Here is a 21455-nt window from a genome sequence, read left to right as displayed (position 1 = left end):
ACCACAAAACAAGCATGAAAACCGCATGATGGATGATAAGGCGCCTGTGAACAATGGGAACACACTCCCACGCATTTCCGGTATAGATTAGGTTGCAGCTCCTTTGCACTTCACACGAAGGGTTCGAATGACTACCAACGGCCCTAACCCACCCCTCCCCCCCGTCCCGCGTGTGTTTCCCGATTTCATATATAAAAAAGAGACACGTCTAGCAACACATTCAGATCGTTCTAAGACTGCCGTGGGTATACCACGGAATTTAAAGACACCGGAAGAACAGTGTGAATACCGTGCTCGACGAAATGAACAAATTTGTCCTGCTGAAAATGGTCACAGAGCCAATCACGGTCTACCACAGCGACCACAAAGCGATTATCACTACCACTACTGTAAAGTAATAAAAAACTCAAGGGGGTCTTGTGCATTCACCCAAGACGACTCGAAGGCGAGAGCCATCTTCTTTTTCTTCTCAGTAGATGTATTGATCCTGCTCCGACACCCTCCGAACTTTTTCTTCTCAGTAGATGTATTGATCCTGCTCCGACACCCTCCGAAAGCTTTCTGCACCTAACGTGGTTTTGCACTGCCTCCAGGATCGGAGGCACTTACCTGGTTTTGCACTGCCTCCGTGATCGGCCCTCTTTTGAGCAAGCTTCGATTTCATGTGATGACGGCATCATGTGACGTTAAGACAGGTGATGCTGTCACGCCAGAACTTGCAACGTCATGATGACTTCATCACGTGATGATGATTGTTTGCATCACTCATGCTTTGCCCTACGCCGCGGGACGCCGACGGTCAATTTTCGCGCTTGATGATTCATCTAAGCCTCTCGCCATAATTGCTGTTTCTCTCCTCAATTGACGACGCTTTGATGAAGTGCATATCGAGTTCCAGTGTTCATTATGTGCTTGTTGATCTCATCTTTGCGCGGGATTCACGATATGCTGTGTTCAAAACTTCAGCTACCGCAACCGTTAAATCATGATCATGGTCGTTAGTCGTCGTGACGGAGATATGCCTCTAGGCCTCAACGTGGATGCATCCACGTCAAACGGTGCTATAGCTGCGAAACACCGATCGACATTGTACAAGCACTCATGTATCGCTACAGAATAAGCGCTACCTCTGCGAAGACACGTTTCATTTTTGTGTTATACCAATTCCAATGATGGAGGAATCAGCCACGTTTTTTTTCTTTCTTTCTTCTCTTCAAATCTTTCTTTTGGGCTGAGGTACAGACCCATCAGCTTTTCGCATTCAAGTGATCGTGCCTGGGTTGGACTATTTGTGACATATTCAGGAGCAACTTAATCAGGTAGTTTGACATATTCAGAAAACCGCACAGCTCCTCAGTGTTTGTCGGGGTTGTTATGCTAATAATAACCTGCACTTTCGAAGTGTCTGCATGAATTCCTTGTCTGTGGAAGATGTCTCCGAAGAACTTTACCCAGTGTGCGTTGAATTAGAAGTTCCCACGGTTCAACGTTGCACCATATTTCTGTAATTTTTGCAGGACGCTTCCGAGGCGGGAGGCAGTGCTCTGCTTGCGTCGGGCCGTAGATAAGGATAAAATCCGCGTTATACACGATGTCTGTCAGGCTTTCCATAAATCATGACATCATTGTGTTCTGCCACAATATCTTCATTTGCGAGAATTCGGGCGCAGAACTGATGTCAAAAAAATGATGTTTTCAACCGCTATCTCCCGAAAGGCGTTAAGGACGTGGTGATGTTTGGAGGGTCCTCCGCTAGGTCTAACTGCCAAACTCCTTAATTGGCATCGACCTTTGCAAAGTACGAGCTCTGACAAGCTACGCAAGGACATGTACATTGAAAGGAAGATTGCGGGCATCTCGCTTTACTCACTTGTTTTGCTTAGTCAGGTTTGCGCATATGCGCACGTCTCCGTCAGATACTGACTGACTCGGTAACGTTAAAGGGGCAACATTTTTTGAGTATGGTGAGGAAACGCTGCCGAGCGGTAGTCGAGGCTCCTAAGAACACGCGAGCCAAATATTATAGCGCAGCACGCCACCTGGAATTTACAATTACTTCTCAAATTTGGCTACAAATCACGCCCTCTTGTCTCTACAAATAATGCCATGTACCGAAGTTACTGCGCCATATACCCAAAGCCCATGGCCGTTGGCTGATTCGAGCATTGTGAGCTGACTAGTTACGGTGGCCGCCGCGGGATGCCGCCACGTGCCCGCGCGAGCTCTGGCGCTCAGACTGAAAGTAAGCCGCGCGCTCCAACAAAACAGGAAAACAAAGTGGTCAAGGTCATGACGCGCAGGAAGTTCTCTCTGAGAACAGGAACAGAGAGAACAGGAAGTTCTTTCTGAATAGGAGTTTAGAAAACCTTCTCTGGCGTCAGTAGACATCATATTTTTGTAATAACTCTGGTATTTTTGAGGAAGATCACAGTCTCCTCCGCTCCTGTGTCCACAATGAAGATGAAAATCGACCCATTCATTTTGACAGCCCATATGCTTGTCATTGTGTATGGACGAGACGGCTCCGAGAAATGCGTTGTCGCTACCCATAGTCTGGCAGACTGATACTCTTCCTTTGCAGGTACGGTAAATGTCCTTTTTGATACAACTTCTGCGTGTCGCTTTTTGTGCAGGGCGCATCCTTGTAATGTGCTGCTAATAGCCCCACAATGTGCACTGGTTTGTTCCGATTCAGACAGCTTCTTAGCTTGTACTGAAGGCATGTTTCGCTTTCCTGAAGGTACATCTGGTTTACGAGCCTGGCCGAGTCTGTGTAATTTCCCTTTGTTTTAGCGTTGCAGGGAATCAGCCTGCCACTGCAGAGTGTGATAGGGACTTCGGCAGGGGCGTAGCCAGAAATTTTTTTCGGGGGGGGGGGGGTTCAACCATACTTTATGTTTGTTCGTGCGTGCGTTTGTATGTGTGCGTGTATATATACGCAAGCAAAATTGAAAAATTTCGGGGGGGGGGGGTTTGAACCCCCCCAACCCTCCCCTTGGCTACGCCCCTGGACTTCGGTGCTCAGGGCTTGGTTGAGATGCTGTCGATCACACCTCTAAATACGTGAGAACCGACGTTGCCACCACCCACCACAGCGCCCCAGCATGCGAGCGTGAGCCACCGCTTCGGACCGCAGTGCAAAAGCAACGCCATATGAGTTGAGCCATTATCACTCTATCGACGTGTGCTTGCTATTTGTTTATTGCGGTTTTCTCCCAGCCCGTGCGGAATGCTCCGCCGCTGAGGTGTTTTTGTGTGGATTCGTGACTTTGACAGATGTGTAAGCAAGGTGAATACACGCCTTCAGACAGAAAAACTCTTTTTCCCATTGGCCTGAAACCCGGAACGGTCGCGACTCTACACGATCTGCGGGATAGGGGGTCACAGCTGTAGCTGTTGGGCCTGCTGCGGAACTTCTAGCGAGAGTGACTGGCCCTCACTCCGCTAGCGCGAGGTGCGATCCGAATGAAGGGGCAGGTTCGCCGGCGCGGATTTGTGTGTTAAATCAAATAACAACCCCTATAAGAGTACCTCTGTTTTCGCGCTTTATTTTGCATTTCATCATCTTAGGTTGGTGGATATCCCCTGCCGGTCTAAACAATGATCATAAACGCCGGAATTTTAGGTATTAAAAAGGCACGTTTTAGGTATACTTTAATACCTAAAAAGCACGTTTTTAGGCATTAAAAAAGCAGGAGTGCAAAGAGGAGGTGAAAGGGTAAAGCATAGCCCAGTCTTGTATACTATAGTATTCGCAACTTTCAGCTACGGTGGCGCCGCCACGCGGCAACCGGTGAAAGCCGCGTTCCGGTGATAGAACGAAAACTCGCCTGGCGACAACGTGCGGGCTGTGCTTCGTCGTCGGTGTGTCCTGCAACTTGTTGTGCATGTGGCCAGTGAATTACGATGGATTTTGTTGGTGCAACATTGTGGAAGCTTTGCGGTTCAGTAATGGGTAAACAGCACAAGAGAAATCGCGTGTACTGCGTGCCAAAATGCTCAAACCGTATACTGTGAAAGGCGTCGTAAACGTACTGGTTTTCCCTTGGACCGGCGGCAGAAAAGACAATGGGATATCCACGTGCGCATCGGGAAGCTTGTCATACGAGAAAATGATGGTTTCCATCGTGCTTCTCAAATCGGCTGAATTTTGGGACACAACTGAATTCCCCGGATATTACGTGCCAATACCACGATACGATTATGGGACGCGCTGTAGTGAGGAGCTCCGGATGAATTTCGACCACCTAGGGTTCTTTAATGTGCTCCTAAATCTAAGCACGCAGGTAATCTTTTGCATTTTTCCTCCATCGAAATGCGGCCGCTGTGGCCGGCAATCGAACCCGCGTGAACACGCATTGCAACACCTTACGTACTGCGCTACCACGGTCCTGGGAGACAGCAGGCGAGTGCTCTTTTTTGTTTTGCTTAATTTAGAAGACGACTGTCAACAAAACTATGCCTTCGCGAGCGAAAACCACATCAAAACAGCCTGCCGCAACTGACACCGGCGAGCGGCGGCTAGGCAGACGCCGCTGCCGTCCGCGATCGAGCGCGAGCACGCCGTAGAGTGAGCAAATTTTGCTAACATGATTTATATTCTACTTTTATGTCAGGCGTCGACATACGCAATCCGTTTTCTCGACACCCTCAATATTAAGAGCAAAGGTGGAAGCGAAGCAAGCCGGTTAAGTAAGACGGCCTGCAGTGTCACTGCTTATCTGCGAATGCATCGCAGGTGCCTTTGCATCGTGGTTCCCTATCTCGCGAGTGGTGTGGACGCCGGTGCTTTTTTTTATTAGTGCCACGCTGGAAGCACCGGATTATTGAATTAACAATTAGTTTGCATAATAAAATAATTGTAGCACATCTTTTTCATGCCACCGATAGCGGTGATACCGGCAAATACTTCGGCATCCTCGCACATGATGATGGGAGCGGTAAGAAACTGAGCAGCGGCACGACGTTGCCTGTCTCCCGTGCTGCTGCCACTATGGCTATACGGCCGTGCGATCGCCGGACCGGGCGGATGAGAAAAATCTGCCGAGTTTAACGCAAGCCGGACGCCCTATCCGGCAACCCCGTACGGCGAAACATCACCATTCCGGCTGCTACACAAGCGCGTAGGACGTCAAGTCGGATGCAAATTCGTGCCGTGTGTCTAGCAGTTCATGCTCTCAAGCGTGAGCCACTCCATGCATGGGAAGTTCAATGCGGTGGAAAATTATCCTAGCCGGCAAGCGGCAGCAACCAGCGACAAGACATGCGGTGATCACTCCGTGTGTACGGGTGATCAGCGCATCGATAGTCATATTGGATTTCTTGTGGCGCCCCCTATAGTTGCTGAAAGTTGCGAATAGCAAAGGGCGGGAAAGGGGCGTGAGCGTGAGTAGAAGGGAAAGTAGGACGACGATGCTTCCTCAGTCTTCGCCCCACTGGTGCATAGCAGCCCCACTTTTTTCATAGCCGCTTCTTGCTGCTTATTCTTTTCCCTTCAGTACCACCTATTTAGGGGCTTTCTATGCCACTGCAGTGCTCATCACACCAGCGTTTCAAGACACCGTCAACGACATGCTAAGTCTCAGTATTGGTTCTAAAACTCCAATATCGACAGAGGCTTTCAATTTTTCGTCGAAACTGTGGAATCTACAATGACAAGAAATTATACCAAACCATCATGGCAAAATGGCGATGCGTTCAGCCCCATCCGACAAGCGCGCTTCTACGAAGCATACTGTTCCAAATCGAGGCAGCCTGAATGGAGCGAAGAAGCTCACCCAAGTTTTTTTACTTAAAAACTAGAGCTCTGTCGCAACCCAGCCGTCCAAATATTTTAACACGAAAGTGTTTTATGCCGGGGTCCGCCACGGTTCCAGTGACGTATTTCCGCCACGGATATGACGCTGTAAAATATAAAGAGTAACAGATGACAAAGAAAAAATAAAAATTTCATCACCGGGAGTCGTACTTAAGAACCCCCCCCCCGATACGCAGTGTGCTGCGCGAAACGATTCGGCCACAGACTGCACGTTCTTTGCCATGCTAATTGCGCGCTATTTATATACACCCTTTGCCAGTGGCGGTAATCAGAAATCGGTGGTACACAGAGTTAATATACTGACTCTAGAGGAAAAGCTGGGCCGCGAGACCTATAACCACAAGAACGCTGACATCTTGGAACGTTGTCATTCTTGCCATCACATATCAATCCTAAAGAAGCATCTGCACAATTAAAAACTTGCGGATATTGTTTTGTGTTTATTTTGAACACTTCTACGAAAGAATACGACGGCTATTTATGCAATTTACTGCGCGCGGAAAGGAGCGTTTGCAGGCTGGTTAACTAGATGGCACCACCATATCAACACTCGCGAGAACGCGAGTGTGTGCTTGCGGCGACTGCGCCGGTTTGCGCTTTGCCTTAAAGCCCCTGAAACTTCGTTCGCGTCGTGCATCTCGTACTTGTCATAGTGTCCCGTCGTGTGCGTTTTCTGTCGCCGCATACCACTAGACTTCATGTGACAGTCCTTTTTTCTTTCAAGCTGGAAACATCAGTGCAAACCAGGACGGACGGCAAAGAAGAGATGAGACAAGCCCTGAAAGTTATGTACGAACTAGTCGCAACCGATTTTTTTAGACTTTTTAACGGCGATAAAGCTTCGTGGGCCGTGTAACTTTAGTTTCGATTGAAGCTCTCGGGAGATGTCTCACTCACATTCGCCGCTGCATGCTGCAATCGACATTTTTCTGCTTTACGGCTCTCTGCGCTCAAGTACGGCAGCAATGAGCTGAAAAAGAACGTGGATACAGGTGTCTCGCCATTTCAAGTCGAATCAGCGCGCGACCACGGCCGACGGACTTTACTTCGAGCTGCGAATCTGTCGAGTGACCTTTGTGCCAGCGAACGGAGAAACTTCGGTAGGGAGTGCCTAGTAAAACTATGCACAAACAGGTGGAAATTTTAACTGTTATCAACCGGACCAGCTGCACAGACAACCGTACACTAACACACGGCTTCACGCATCAAAACACAGCTGATGTTCTCTGAAAAGCGCGTAGCTGGCTTAGGTTGGTAGATTAAAAGTGATTACTACCGTCAAATATAGCGAGCGTCCCAGGGTCTGGCAACGCTGGCAACGATCGTTTTGTTCCATCACGGCGGAACCCATGCGGTTATAGGTTTCAATGCATGGGCCCTATGGGGAGATTTTCCTCTAGAGTCAGTATATTAACTCTATGCGGTGGTAGATGAGCGCGTTTTCGTTATCACTAGCGAGATGGCGCGAAGGGCTCGAAGGGCGCGCTTTAAAGGTCGTCGCCCCACGCGTTGCGATGAGCGCGCGCCTCTACAGGGCGTGCTCGCTCATGCGCGCGCGCTTATCTCGTGATGGCAGTGGTGTGTACGTCTTGTGCTCTCACCGCAAGTTTGCGTTGAGAGCACGAAGGTCACTTCGCTCACTGCAGCGGACGCTTTCGCGAAAGGAGCGCGCTGCTCACACAGAAATAAGTTACAGTTGCGACACTTAGGTAGCGCTCACCCTGTGTGTGTTCGTTCCGTGCGTCCTTTCTGCTTGAACAGCGCGTTGCAAGTTTGGAGCCGTTCTTCGCGTGGCATTACAATTTGTTGCTGTAGCATTCATTCCTTCGCCCTTGGGTGCAAAGAAGGCACAACAAACGTTCAACTATGTCTGTTAAGACACGTTTCACTTTCGTGTTACACCGATTCCTATGACGGATGGATCAGCCACGCTTTTTATATCTAGAGTCGATATTACGCGTTTAAATGATCGAAGGCTCTGGTGCTTTACAACGATAGTAATTCATGTTGACAATATCTTATTTGGGGGACGCAACTAACGATCGCACTCCAATGCTGTACCATTACAACACAGTTCCATCATCAGCAAGCGAAAGGCACTACGTTTTTTCACAATTCTTAACACAACCACCTCATAGAAACCTGACACTATTATCGAGTATGTCGTTTGCAGAACCGTCAGAAGCCCACAGAATGACTTAGATTCCAGCTCACTGTCCCCTTACGCTGCAATAGAGCTGTCCGATTAAAAGAGGTAAAGTTGAAGCTCAATTTATTGAAGTGATTACCAAGCTCGAGTTATTCCGTTAAAGCCGGAAGCTCGTAAAATCGAGAAAGAAGTTTCTGGGTAATTCAAACGTACGATTGTAACGTAGGGACACGAAAAGCTCCTGCGGCATTGCATTTGCCGCTAACACATGTCTGCGTGTGTGAAAAGTACACGAGGGTGGCCCCAATTCATTGAGCGTGAAACCGAAAAAGGAAACCAAACACCACAACTTGTTGTTCTGGAGAGAACCGCGAATTTATATTGCTGCGAAAAAAAGCTTGCTATTTTAGCCTGCGTGCGCTTCACCAGCAGTGGGCGTACACAAAAGCTTTCAAAAGCCCACAAAAGCTTCCAATGCGTCCCCGGTTGCCCCGAAGGCAGCAAGAAACCGCTTCAAGAGATCGGAGGCGTCCATCACCTGTCCTGGAGTGGGCACTGGAGCTTCGGGGTCTTCCGAATCGTCCGCATTTCGAATCCCACAGCGGAGTTTCACTACAAGGACGAAGCAGAGAATGCGATCGCAACAAATTGTAATGGTATACGAAGTAAGGCTGGCAGCTAACTCTTGTGGATCCGATCTCGCGCAACTCTACAAAATGGTGGTGTAAAAGCACAGGGTCGCTCCAAGGAGAGATGCTCTTTCCGCACAGTCTCTTCGCGTTAAGGGCACAGCACGTAGAAGGGTATATGAGCCGCTCGCTGATGGCTGCCGAGATAGCGCCCGCGCCAGCGATCGCGACCGCGCCCTTAGAATGAAAGTTCAAAGTTGCTGTTCGAGCGACACCCCCTCCGCCCCCTCGCGTCTTTTTATGCCCGTTCAAGACGAGAAGGGGGGATCATGACGGCGACGGCGACGGCAAAAGCCTGTGGAGAGTGTTCATATAATTGCTATCGCAGTAATAAAACGTCCTAACGCGATAGCTTTCGAGCGCCCTCTCGAAGAAAAAGCCGTCTGTGTCAAAATTAGAAAGAAGCCACCGCTTTCTTGCTCATTTACTTGAAGAACAATTCTGTTAAATTGAGTTTGGCGGCTAAGTTGCTTTCGTTAACTCGGGTTGATTACACCACTAAATATTATGGGTACCTGCCGGGTAATGGAAATGTCTTCGTTAGATCGGGATCTTCGTAAAATCGCGTTTCGTTAGAGAGTTTTAAGTGAATAGGAATTCATTTTTAATGCAGTGCCGCAGGTGTAAAGCCTGCGTGCTGTACGGCTGGGCGTTATTGAATCAATTGTAGGCTCCAGTGGAAAGTTGATTTATAATCATCATTTCAACATTTCACAAGTGGCGCAAATGTTTTCTGTGTTTTTCAGGGCCACTGCACTAATTAAACTTAAATTTTACACCGAGATTGTTGAGTACGACGAGTATGAATATAACGGCGAAACATCAACCACACCAATTTCCAAGCAGACATACATGTACGCAAAGTCGACCATAGTATGCAGTAAGTGCGTGATCAGATGTCGGCACTCGTCATTTGTAAATATTACTCGTAACAGTTACTTTCTACACTGCAAAGCAAAAGATCAGCGCAAACTTCAGAAATATTTTATTTAATAAGTAACCTTTACCGTTGGCGAGGCTTCCTCGCTAATGATATTTCTAGTTTCATGATTAGTTTAATTTTTTTTGCCTGTGAGCGATTTTGACCCGTTGCTTTTGCGAATACGGGCCAGTATTTATAACCACGCTCGAGGAAACCCAAGCTCGGCCAGGCGGCGGTAAAGGGCGCTTGTAACTTAGCCGCTTTCTCGGGAGGAAACGTCGGGTGTGGTCGTGAGCGGAGTATGTCAGCGAAGCAGGGGCAGCCCATCGATGCAATAAACTTTTTTCGATATCTTTCCACATTAGTTCCTTTCTTGTAAATTACTATTCATGAAGTGTTGAATTGGGTGAGCACTATATAACGCATTAACTCTACGGCACACCTGAGCTCGATAGGTGGCGCGACGAAAAGGATCGCCTGGCGGAGAGACGTGACATAATAGTTAACCGCTCAGCGCGACGACCGGCTTCAGTACGCCGCGGTGATGCACGCGTGTGCGCCGTTGACGCGCTGGTCTTTCGCATAAACACCTTGAACAGCCATGGCGCCAGTGATGTGGCGGGGATGTGAACCAGTTTATCATAACCGGTATACTACCCTGCACAGGGGAAAGGGGCAGGAGAGATTAAAAGGAAAGTATGCTGCATCAATATCAGTCTACAGCCGCCCGTGCAAGTCTGGTGGTTGGTTGGTTGGTTGGTTGGTTGGTTGGTTGAGAGAGAGAGAGAAGAAACTTTAGTAGCACTTGGCCGGCAGTTTGGTCTTGGTGGCCTCAGATGGCCGCGCTGAGTCCCTGAACTCGGGCGGCATCTTCGGCCTGCCGGACGGCCCAGAGCTGGTCGTTGAGCTTCGAGCTTCTGAGCGCCGCTTCCCAGCGGCGGTGTCGCCGACGGAGAAGGTCCCCCGCGGCTCCCGCAGCCGGGACGGCGGCGGGAACGAGTGAGCTCGAGGCTTCCTGTTCCCTGATATTGGCAGCAGCCATAGGCGCATCGCGAACGGCGGGCGTTTCTCGACTGTTGTTGCCGGCGCATTCCCAGAGCATGTGGCGCAGCGTTGCTCTGTGCCTGCATGTTTTACATAGATCGGTAGTGTATAAGTGCGGGTAGCAGTGGCGTAAGACGACCGGGCTGGGGTAAGAGTGGGTTTGTAGTAAGCGATAACTTACAGCATCGTGCCTGTTTAATTTTTCATGCGGTGGCGGGAACTTACGCCTTTCCAGTCTGTAGTGTTGGGTAATATCTCGGAACGCGATGAGACGATCACCCCACGACCATTGGGGTCGGTGTTGTTGTCGAGAAATTTTATTTGGATCCTGCAAGGCGCGCAGCGGTCTGTTGTCCTTAGAAACTTTAACAATGCCTTCGTTGAGATTCGTGGCAAGCTGTGTAGGCTGACAAGCCTCTGCTGATAAGACCGTGCTGCATCGATGCCTTGCTACCCACGTTTGCAGTAAAAAAAATGCTAGTGTGAGGGAGCTACGTCCTCTTCCCCCGTGGAATTGACAGGCCGGGTTAAATATATAATCTAAAAGAATTATTTGTTTGGCTAGTTGGTGGGGCATGACTGGCTGAGATATATTAGCGCAAGGAATAAAACTACGAACAAAACTTTGTCTTCTTTGTTGTGTTCGTCGTTTTATTGCTTGTATCAGCCAGTTACGCGGTAAATATGCGTGGGGAAGTTGATCACGCAACCCACCACAGTAGTTTAGCAGGTAGAGTACCGCGCTGCTAAGCTCGAGGGCGCGGGTTAGTTTCCCGGTTATGGGGGCCACATTTCGATGGGGGAGAAACGCAAAGTATTCCCGTGAACTTTATTTACCTGCGCGTCAAAGAACACCAGGTGGTGAACATTAATACTGAATCGCCCGCTACGGTGTCCCTTACAACGATACATTGGTTTTGGCAAGTAAAACCCCCGCATTTATTGAAGTTGACTAAGCACCTCATTTTTAAGCAGACGAAAGCAAGCAAAAAAAGTAAACCAATACGTTAGGTCAATTGAACTATCGGAAAAATTCAAGGCACGTTCACATTTTGCTAGCGAGGAATAAATTCCTATGTCACTTGGCCGCGGCAGCACAGACGAAAGCTTCTCCGCATCAGCACACTCCTGAAAGCTAAGCTTCGAGTAGACCGCTGCTTGACTCGTAACAAGAACCCTCTTTGCAGCACGAACCAAGTTTAATGGAGGCACCTCAGCACAGCCTCCATCACGTGCGTATTTTTTTGTCACAACACGGCGGCTTAGTCGCGCGTGCCCCTACACACATCTGGTATGAAAAGGCAGCTTTCCTTCCGAATGACTGTGTGCAAATAACCTGGCCTACTTGCCTATCGTGTCGTTCCCTTCACGCGGTGGCCTCAGAGAGGGCTTGGCGGTGGTGGTCGGATAAAAAGAAAATTGAGATAATATACCTATCTTATTCACCAAAAAACGCCGGCTACACATTCCGCTATTTGGCCCTGGGTCGCACTACTGGCCGTCTTCATAGAATATGTAAAGAACATACGCGAAATTCGCTTCACAATGCAGCCTCATGCCGCTAGACAGGACGGCGATAGTGGACTGCCTCGCTCGACTGCCTCGCTCCAATACCGGCATAGCCAGGTGGAGGTAGTGCGAGGCGGGGGGGGGGGGGGTGTATCGGGGGGTTCAAACCTGCCAGAAATGTTCAGTTTTGCCTGTTTATATGTACAGGCCAGTATAAAAACACACGCACGAACCTACACAAAGGTTCGCTGAACTGCGCCAAGTTGTGCCAATGAACTGGCAGCGGACTATGGCATCCACGTATTATTCTTTACCTCGTTAATGCATTAAGCTGGGATTGTTCGTATCGATTTATGCTTCCCTATTGCTAGCGAACACGCACAAAAACAACATAGAAAGAGACAGGACAACCGCTAGACAACCACTAGCGGTTGTTCTATCTCTTTCTATGTCGTCCTTTGTTCATGTTCGCTAGCAACATGGAAGCATATTCTTCACCTTTATGTGTGAAACAGCACAAAAAATTAAAGAAGAGCAAGACTGGCGGGGGCATGGCTAGAATGCTGACTACCATTGAAGGCTATTAGTATATCCACGCACGAAACACAAAACCTCTATAAAACATCTTTTAAACGTTTAAAACCTCTAGAAACCTATATAAAACGTTTTATAGAAATTTCGTGTTTCGTGGGCTTCAGCCATATATTGCAGTTTCAAAAATTGGAGTGGGGTGAAGCATGTAGGGAAGGGTGTTTCACCTCCACTAACGTGAAACCTGTGGAGGGGCGAAGCATGCAGTGCGCACCATTGTTTCCCACAGCAAAATCACTGCTAATGGGCAATGAGAGACAAAAGAGAGATTAGACACAGAGAACCGCAGTGCGCTTTTAGTTAACGTGCACGCTACGAATCCTAATTGTTCAACTGCGCACAAGAGAAATTTCCCACCGGCACTACATTGCAGGTCAAGATCCGGTGCCTACATGTACGCGGTGGCCGGTGAACGGTTCGCAGCACGAGCAGTCGGTTTTTTCAATGAAGGAACTCGCTTGCAGACACTGCCTGCGTCGGCGTTGTCTCTCGCGGGCGAGGGCGCGTTCTTGTTCCTCGCGAGCTGGTTCTTCAGGCGTTCATCGCAGAAAGAACGTTTCCATAGTGAACGCGCGCCGTTCGCTCTCTCTCGCCACACGACGAGCGCTGAGGAAGTGGCGTCCTTTCTTGCGCTCAAGCAAATGGACGGTGACGACAGCAGACGACGATGCATGCCAAGAGGCCGAGACCTTAAAGGTGCTTCGCCCCTAGAAAAGAAGAAACAAGTTGAGAGCCCTTCCACTATGTGAAGGTAGAAGACCAGCGAAACTCTTTGTTTTCTTGAATCATATTTGAAGATTTATGTGATTTAGATATTTCCCTAGCAAAGTCGTCAATTGCACCTTGCTACCACACTAGCCACTGCCGTGGTTCAAGCGACGTATGCACATGAACGGAAGGCCTGGCGACACCAGCCTTTTCTCGACTACACATAGCCATTTGCTGTGGCGAACCGGGGCATAAGTCTATTAAAAGGGAGCGGGTGGACTTTTTAAGAAAACGACTTTGCGGTGTGTAATCACAGTTTGTCCCCTCATGAATTCGAAAATCGATGCTAGTTCGCAAAAGTGAACACAAATAGCACTTTTAGGAAAAAAGCAGCGGCTGCGGCTGCAGCGCTTCTTGAGGCGCTGAGCTAACGCGGTGGCCTCATCTTCGGCATGCCGTATGGTATGCAACAGTAGCATTGTTGAAGCGTGGCCTCCACGATTAGCTTCTGCGACGGCGCGCAGCCGGAACCAATCAAGGAGGCCACGGTTGAAGTTACGAGATACGCTTGTTCACACTGCTGTCGGCTCTTTGTCGTTATGTCAGATATCGTTATCCAGTTGCAGAATGTTCATCCTGTCTACACTGGCTTGATCCTCCGGTACATAAACAGCGTTCTTTGAAGTTCGGATCAGTGAGTGGCCGTCGGAGGGCAGCACGGCTCTGCGCAAGGAATCAAAGATGACATTGTTACGTTGCTCGTATCCACGCCCACACTGTCGGCGCGCTCGCGTGGGCGGTGCGAGTGTCTTTTCTTTCATGTATTCTATAACTTTTGCTGCAGCAACCGCGGAAACAATTACGACATCTTTGGCAACAATGTCTGTCCTTGTTAGCCTCGACGTTTTGCGTAATTATAAAGCTTCTTCAGCTTCCCTATAAGCAACGAGTCGCGACACGTCCCGTACACTCACGCTTGCTTGGGACAGTCAGATGGCACACACTGCCGATCGTCGCCGCCGCAGTGTCACGCTGTAGTTGGCTACGCACGCCAAAGATAGCGGAAAGGTGTCCAGCGAGTCACAGACGGCCACACCCGCAGGACGGATACCCAAACGGATACCATACCAACTACCGTTTAAATCTTGCTGAGGCTCCCGGAATGCGCCCGTCTGGGTTGTAACCAACTCGCCAACGGGAGGATCTTGATGGGATATGTGTTTGCTCTCAGCGTCGTTGGTCCGATCCTCGTCAGTTATTTTAGTCCTGCGGTGCCGATTGGACTCGCGTTTAGGCTGCCGCTGGCCCTGTAGAAGGGCAAGCGACGTAGTCGCGTCATCTCTCAGAGTCGGCGCGAAACCCGCACGCGTATTGTGCGGCGGGGGTTTCATGCTCCCTCGAGATGGCGTCACCAAGCCGGGTGGATGGTGTGTTTTTATCAACATCCGAGATACATTTTTCCCCCAGAGCCCAGCCATAGACAGCTTTGCAATAAAATTTTTCCTGCACCCCTGCCGCGCCCGCATCGCCTCGACCAGTCGTATACTCTCTTCCGCGGGAGCGGCTGAGGTGTGCCGCTGTAACTTCCAGGGCGGTGCTGCAAGCGCAGTGAAAATTACAGCGCTGGTTCCTTATAATAACCATATGGCCCTTTTCTCTTTATTACAGCTAAACTAAACAAAGTTATTACAGCTAAGTGCAGATGCGACGCACCCACTGCGCCTCTTTAAGGCAATGCGCACACCTACGAAACTGCACACTTTGTTGATGATATGGCTAACGATGATGACGAATTATGACTCAGGTATTTGTATGGGTGGAAAGCTTTAAACGACTCACTCGTTACTCAATTCACATCGTGTCACACCTGGTGCCACAACTGGTGCCACTCTACGTGGCTGCCACGCAACCTTACGTCTGTTAACGTCTCTCCTCGCCCGCTGTGATACCAGTACAGGGTATTTTTCCAAACAAGTTTCAAGTACTGGAATGGTGCTGGGATAGAACACTTGGCTACCTCACAGAATCCTGGGGTTCGATTGCCGCTCGAACCCATGCTTTGTGTTTTGGCATCCAGCCAGATTTTAACGCGGCAGCATTAAAGATCTGGTTTCGCAGAAATTCCGGCGTCGGTATTGGCGTCCTAGGTTGCGGGCGAAAAAGCGGCGTTGTGAGTGAGCGAAAATTCGAAATAGATGCAAATGAACAAATAATAAAAATCTCCGGTTCCGCTGGGAAGCGAACCCAAGGTCTATGCGTCACAAGTAGGTGCCCTGCCACAGAGGCACGCCAATGCCTGAAACTGTTTCGAAAAAAAAAAAAACAAACCTATATGAATGTCATTAAGTGGTAGGAGACTACTTAGCACATGTAATATTGATTGGCGGTAGCATAGAATCGCACCAGGCGTTAAAACGTGTGAACTGTGCAACGAGTGGTTGGTTTAAAAGCGCACAATTTACAAAGCGCACGGGCATAATTAATCATCCTCATCAGCAACAGCATCAACCAAGTGTCCAGCTGCGCGGGTGCACGCGTTGCCGTATGGACGCTTAGTGGGTACTTCGCCAACTCGCAAAAGGAACAATCGTGGCATAATGGGCCCTTAGCAGCTGTACTTCCAGTAGGCATTCTAGGATAGTTTGACACGGCCAGTGTTACGCGTACAGACGTTCCTTTCCTTGCGCCATGGTGTCCACCGAGAGGCGAAGCCAGGCTAGGGATTGAGAAGGAGGCGATGCGAAGGGGCCCGATTATGCTATTTCTTTCTGCTCTTGAAGCCGAAGCTTAAACGTCCTCCAAGTTATTTTGGCTCACGGGCACTGCCACTTTTGCGCTCACAACGGACACCGCCGACGCTGGCACCACCGCCAGCGCCATATTTTCTGCGAAATGGGTTTCTTATCGTTATAGCGGTAAACCTTTATGAAAATTACTGTTCATTTTCCATTGCTGGAATATGATCGAATTATTGGCTTTACTGATTATCAATGTTTCCGCAGTACTCATTGACTTGATTAAATATTTCATCAACGACATATCTGTTCGGCAGTTTGCAATAAAAATGTCATTGACTCATTTCTATCAAAATACCATTGAGGAAATATTTCCTGAACAAGATTTCTGTTAAGGACCTTGCAATGAATATTTCATTGACTCATTTCTATCGAGATATGATTCAGGACATATTTCGTATAAAAATGTTTCTGTTGAGCACACTGAGATATAAATTTTACTGACACAATTATTTTGAAATACAATTGAGGAAATATTTTATCATGAGCATTTCTGTTGAGTTGTTTGAAATAAAAATGTCAACGACGCAGCTTTGTCGAATTGCCATCGAGGAATTATTCACTGCCAATGGAACTGTCGTGCGACTTGAAGTAGTTCACGTGCCACTAACCCCTGCTAAATCCATTTATTTCCCTTAGTGCCATTATTGCATCGTAAATTTTAATATTGTAGGTCAATCCTAGACACACACACAAACACAAAAGAAAAAAACACACACACACACAAGCGCACACACACATACAAACACGCACCCACGCACACACACGCACGCTCACACACAAACGCACATACACATACATACATACATACATACATACATACATACATACATACATACATACATACATACATACATACATACATACATACATACATACATACAAACGCACGGGCGCTGGTCAAATTTTTGATTCCGACGAAGGCAGTACCACCGCCAAAACGTTCACAAACCAGTATAATGCACGAAATGTTCGTAATTACGCCATTTCATTTCTCCAACCATATGTGCATTGGACCTACAAAACTTCCTCGCACCCTTACCTTTGAAACTCCGCGCTTCTATTTGAACATACTTTGCGGTTCTCTCTTCTCGACCGATCCTTTATTGTGAAACCTGTACTTCCCGCTACGACTGAAAACGAAGATGGGTTTGGTGCGCAGGCGTGGTTTGAAACTTGGCAAATTGTCTGTATGGTGTGCGTCAGGGACGTGGCCAGACATTTTTTTCCGGGGTGGGTTCAACTGCCCGTCATGTATGTTTATTCGTGTGTTTGTACGTCTGCGTGTATACTTATGCAGAAGCAAAGCTGGGGGGTGTTGAACAGACCCACCTTGATCCGCCCCTCCCTCCCCGTTGGTCACGGCGATGGTGTGCGTGTCGTTCGTTCTCATCGTTATTTACCACTAATGTCTCATTTACCTATCCGAGAAAAGTTTTTGCGTATGCGCGGCTTCTTTGACCCTCCTGGGATCAAAGATGCTATAAAAACGCAATGGAAACTTCTAAATTTTGTCTTTGTTAACGAAAACAGTAACTCACAAAAGAAACTAAAATCACCGCAAGGACTGAATGGCCTTTCCGCCTTCGTTTCTCCGATGCCAAGGACAACGTATTTTGTGGAATACTGCAAAGCGCAACGTCGAAGCGGGACACCGGTCACGCTCAACACAGGACAACAGCTCTTTTTCAAGATATAAATAGCAGAATTCAGTGCAGTATTCTTGTTTCTCTTGCTATTCAGTAAATACAGTACGTTGGCTTTGTTTTCGAATATAAATGAACTTGCCTAGAAACAAAGTTTGTTAAACCCTATTTCGTCAGTTAGCTGTTGCCCTTCAACAAATAAGTATTTTCTCCTGCTTTTATTACGCCGACCTGCAATGTACCTTTAAATAGTGCTTCAGCAATTTCAAATTGATTGTATGTATACGAACCTGCTTACATGTCCACTTAGAATATATAAATTAAGGCTAACAAAGCATATCAATAAGAAATAGGTTGAAGCTCAGTCACTAAGGGCGAGGCATTGATGGTGTTATTGGTTTGTTGCTCAATACGAAAAGGTATTAACTAGTACCGCGAACACTTCCTGTCAAAATGCGCAGGTTTTCCACGTGCTTTTCCTTTGTACACGCACTGACGTACACAGTTAGCCAGCCGTACGTCTCACCACGATGGTCTAGTGGTTATGGCGCTTGACTGCTGACCCGAAGGTTGCGGGATCGAATCCCGGCCGCGGCGGCTGCATTTTCGATGGAGCCGAAAACAGTTGAGGCCTGTGTACTTAGATTTAGGTGCGCGTTAAAGAACCCCAGGTGGCCGAAATTTCTGGAGCCCTCCACTACGGCGTCCCTGCATTGCTTTGTATAATGTTTTTCGCATTTGGCTTTTTATTTTATTGTATTCCTCACTTCATCTTGTATTTCAACTGTTCTTGCCTGTTGCTAGTTTTTGCCCTGTATAGTATTATTATTATTATTGCTTTCTATATTGTATTTATTGCTTTCCATATTGTATTTAGCATTTTGCATTCTATGTTATTGGTTTCCTGTTATTTAATCTGCCATTTTAACTGTTCTCGCTTGTTTACCACCTGCTAATATTCTGCTAATTTTTAAAATCCGCTTTTGTTGTATTTTTTAACTGAGGGTACCGTTTTCAGTATTTATACTCTGGGATCCTCATCTGTATACATGTATTATGTAACTAACCCTTATGTCACCAATAAACTCAAACTCATAATGATATCGTGGTTTTGGGACAATAAAATTCACAAATTATTCCGAGATTGCGCCTCGGAGCAATCTCGCAGGCCATGAACAAGGAGGTGTAAAAGACGGACGGAAGAGAGCGCTGCCGCAACTCGATTCAAAGGTTCAAATCGCCCGCTGTGCGAGAGCCAATCACTTCAATCTGGACAGCGTGCAGGTGCCGTGACGTTCAGGCTGGTTCAGACTCGTTGACAAGCTTTCCGCTCTCGCTGCGAATAAAGTGTTTGTTTCGCGCATGTATCTTTACTGTGTTTATGAATATTACGTGCGATTATCGGGGTTAAATGGACACGTACGACTTACATCGCGTGTCGGGACGTTCGGGTCGTTGTTTGGCATGGAATCGACGGCGGCGATGCGTCGTTGTGGCCCCAACCAATGGACGCGCAGCTTTGTCTGAACAAGATCGCAAGCACGCGCCTTTTGGCGAGACAGTAGCCGCAGCGGATACCACACTTCGGTGAGTTCAAGAATGTTGCCAAATCGCGTTACTGAGTTACCTTAGTGCATGGCTGAAGGAAAGAAGAGGACTTTTAAGGGCTCGTTTTTCTTTGTTAGACACAATATTAATGAGAACTAATATACAATAATGCCAAGGAAGGTATAGGAGATGTTACTTGTAATAATTTGGATATAAATGTGAAGAATGTAAAGTGGACGAAAAGATAACTTGCTGCCGGCAGAGACCGAACCTGTGACCTTCGAATAGCGCGTCCGATGCTCTACCACTGAGTTACGGCGGCGGTCATCCTCCAGTCCACTTTATAGGGTGTATATATGTAGGGTATATTTATGCAAGTAAGAGTGCCCGGGCTGGTGGCGAGTTACCACAGCACTGATGCTGGGCAAGAGAAAGGGCCCTATACAAAAGTATGCATTGTGCTAATATCTCTGCTTTCTGTGCTCTTCGTTATACTTTTCTATAAAGCGGTTGCCGTGTGCGTTGATTACAGCTAAAAACAGCCGAAGAATGCGCGTTTCATTACGCGATTCTGTGCGCCTGTCAGGCAAACCTTGTATTGTTGAGCCTATATTCTTTGGGTTTGACGCCCGGGCCCGGGCTTGTAACCACGGGCCCGGGCTGGGCTCGGGCTTCATAAAGCGGGCCCGGGCCGAAAACTCAGGCCCGTGCAGCGCTCTGCGGTGATGCCATTGGTCTGTGGGTGGTAGGCGGTGGTCCGGCGGTGGCTTGTCTGGCTGTATCTCAGAATCACCTGAGTTAGGTCTGCAGTAAAGGCGGTACCTCTGTTCATGATGAGGACCTCTGGGGTGCCATGACGTAGGACGATGTTCTCAACGAAGAATTTGGCTACCTCGGCGGCACTGCCTTTCGGCAGGACCCTTGTTTCGGCGTACCGGGTAAGGTAGTCGGTAGCTGCGACGATCCATTTGTTTCCGGAAATCGACGTCGGGAACGCGGCCCCAGTAAGTCCATCCCGATTAGCTGGAACGGCCAGCGAGGTGGCTCGATCGGCTGAAGAAATCCAGCTGGCCTTTTCAGCGGTGTCTTTCGTCACTGACAGTTTCGGCAAGTCTTGACTAACTTGGTGACGTCGGCAGTGAGGCGAGGCCAGTAGTACCTTTCTTGTATTCTCGCGAGCATGCGGGAAACACCGAGGTGTCCAGCCGTCGGGTCGTCGTGTAAAGCTTCCAGAACCTCTGGACGTAATGCTGAAGGTACTACGAGGAGGTAGTTGGCCCGGAGTGGCGAGAAGTTTTTCTTTAAGAGCACGCCATTCCGCAAGAAAAACGACTCCAGTCCTCGCTTGAATACCTTTCGAACAACGGTGGCCTTGCCCTCGAGGTATTCCACAAGACCCTTGAGTTCCGGGTCGGCTCGTTGTTCGACGAAGTCATCAGCACTTAAGGTTCCGAAGAAGTAGTCACCATCCTGGTGGTCGCGTGGCGGTGGGTCAACGGGGGCACGGGACAGGCAGTCGGCGTCGGAGTGCTTTCGACCGGACATGTAAACGACGGTAATGTCGAATTCCTGAAGTCGCAGACTCCACTGTGCGAGGCGACCTGAATTAGGGTCCATCAAGTTAGCTAACCAACACAAGGCATGATGGTCGCTCACAACTTTGAAAGGCCTGCCGTAAAGATAGGGGCAGAACTTTGATGTAGCCCAGATGATGGCAAGGCACTCCTTTTCTCTTGTGCAATAGTTGGCTTCCGCCTTGGACAGCGACGGCCTAGGATAACTGACGACCCTTTCTAGTCCGTCAGTACTCTGCACTAGGACGGCTCCGAGCACTGCGCTGCTTGCGTCGGTGTGGATTTCCGTGTCGGCGTATTTGTCGAAGTGCGGAAGTATCGGCGGCGTCTCCAGGCGTCGTTTCAGTTCTTGAAATGCTTCATCTTGCGCTATTTCCCACGTGAATTCGACGTCGGTCTTTGTGAGTTGCGTCATTGGCTTGGCGATCCGTGAAAAGTCCTTGACGAAGCGTCGGTAATAGG

General features: G+C 48.4%; 1 protein-coding gene across 2 annotated transcripts in view; it reads left to right on the top strand.

The window, feature by feature from the left end:
- Positions 1–21455, top strand: part of LOC119384028 (uncharacterized) — an 86250-nt gene that overhangs the window by 43891 nt on the left and 20904 nt on the right. For both annotated transcript variants that reach the window (XM_037652317.2, XM_049412739.1), the window contains one exon: positions 9403–9536. In XM_037652317.2, coding sequence (XP_037508245.1) covers positions 9403–9536 — 134 coding nt within the window. The remainder of the gene's footprint in view (positions 1–9402; positions 9537–21455) is intronic.

The sequence above is a fragment of the Rhipicephalus sanguineus genome, chromosome 2 (genome assembly GCF_013339695.2).
Source record: "Rhipicephalus sanguineus isolate Rsan-2018 chromosome 2, BIME_Rsan_1.4, whole genome shotgun sequence".
NCBI lineage: Eukaryota > Metazoa > Arthropoda > Arachnida > Ixodida > Ixodidae > Rhipicephalus > Rhipicephalus sanguineus.
This window is presented reverse-complemented; position numbering and strand designations above follow the sequence as displayed.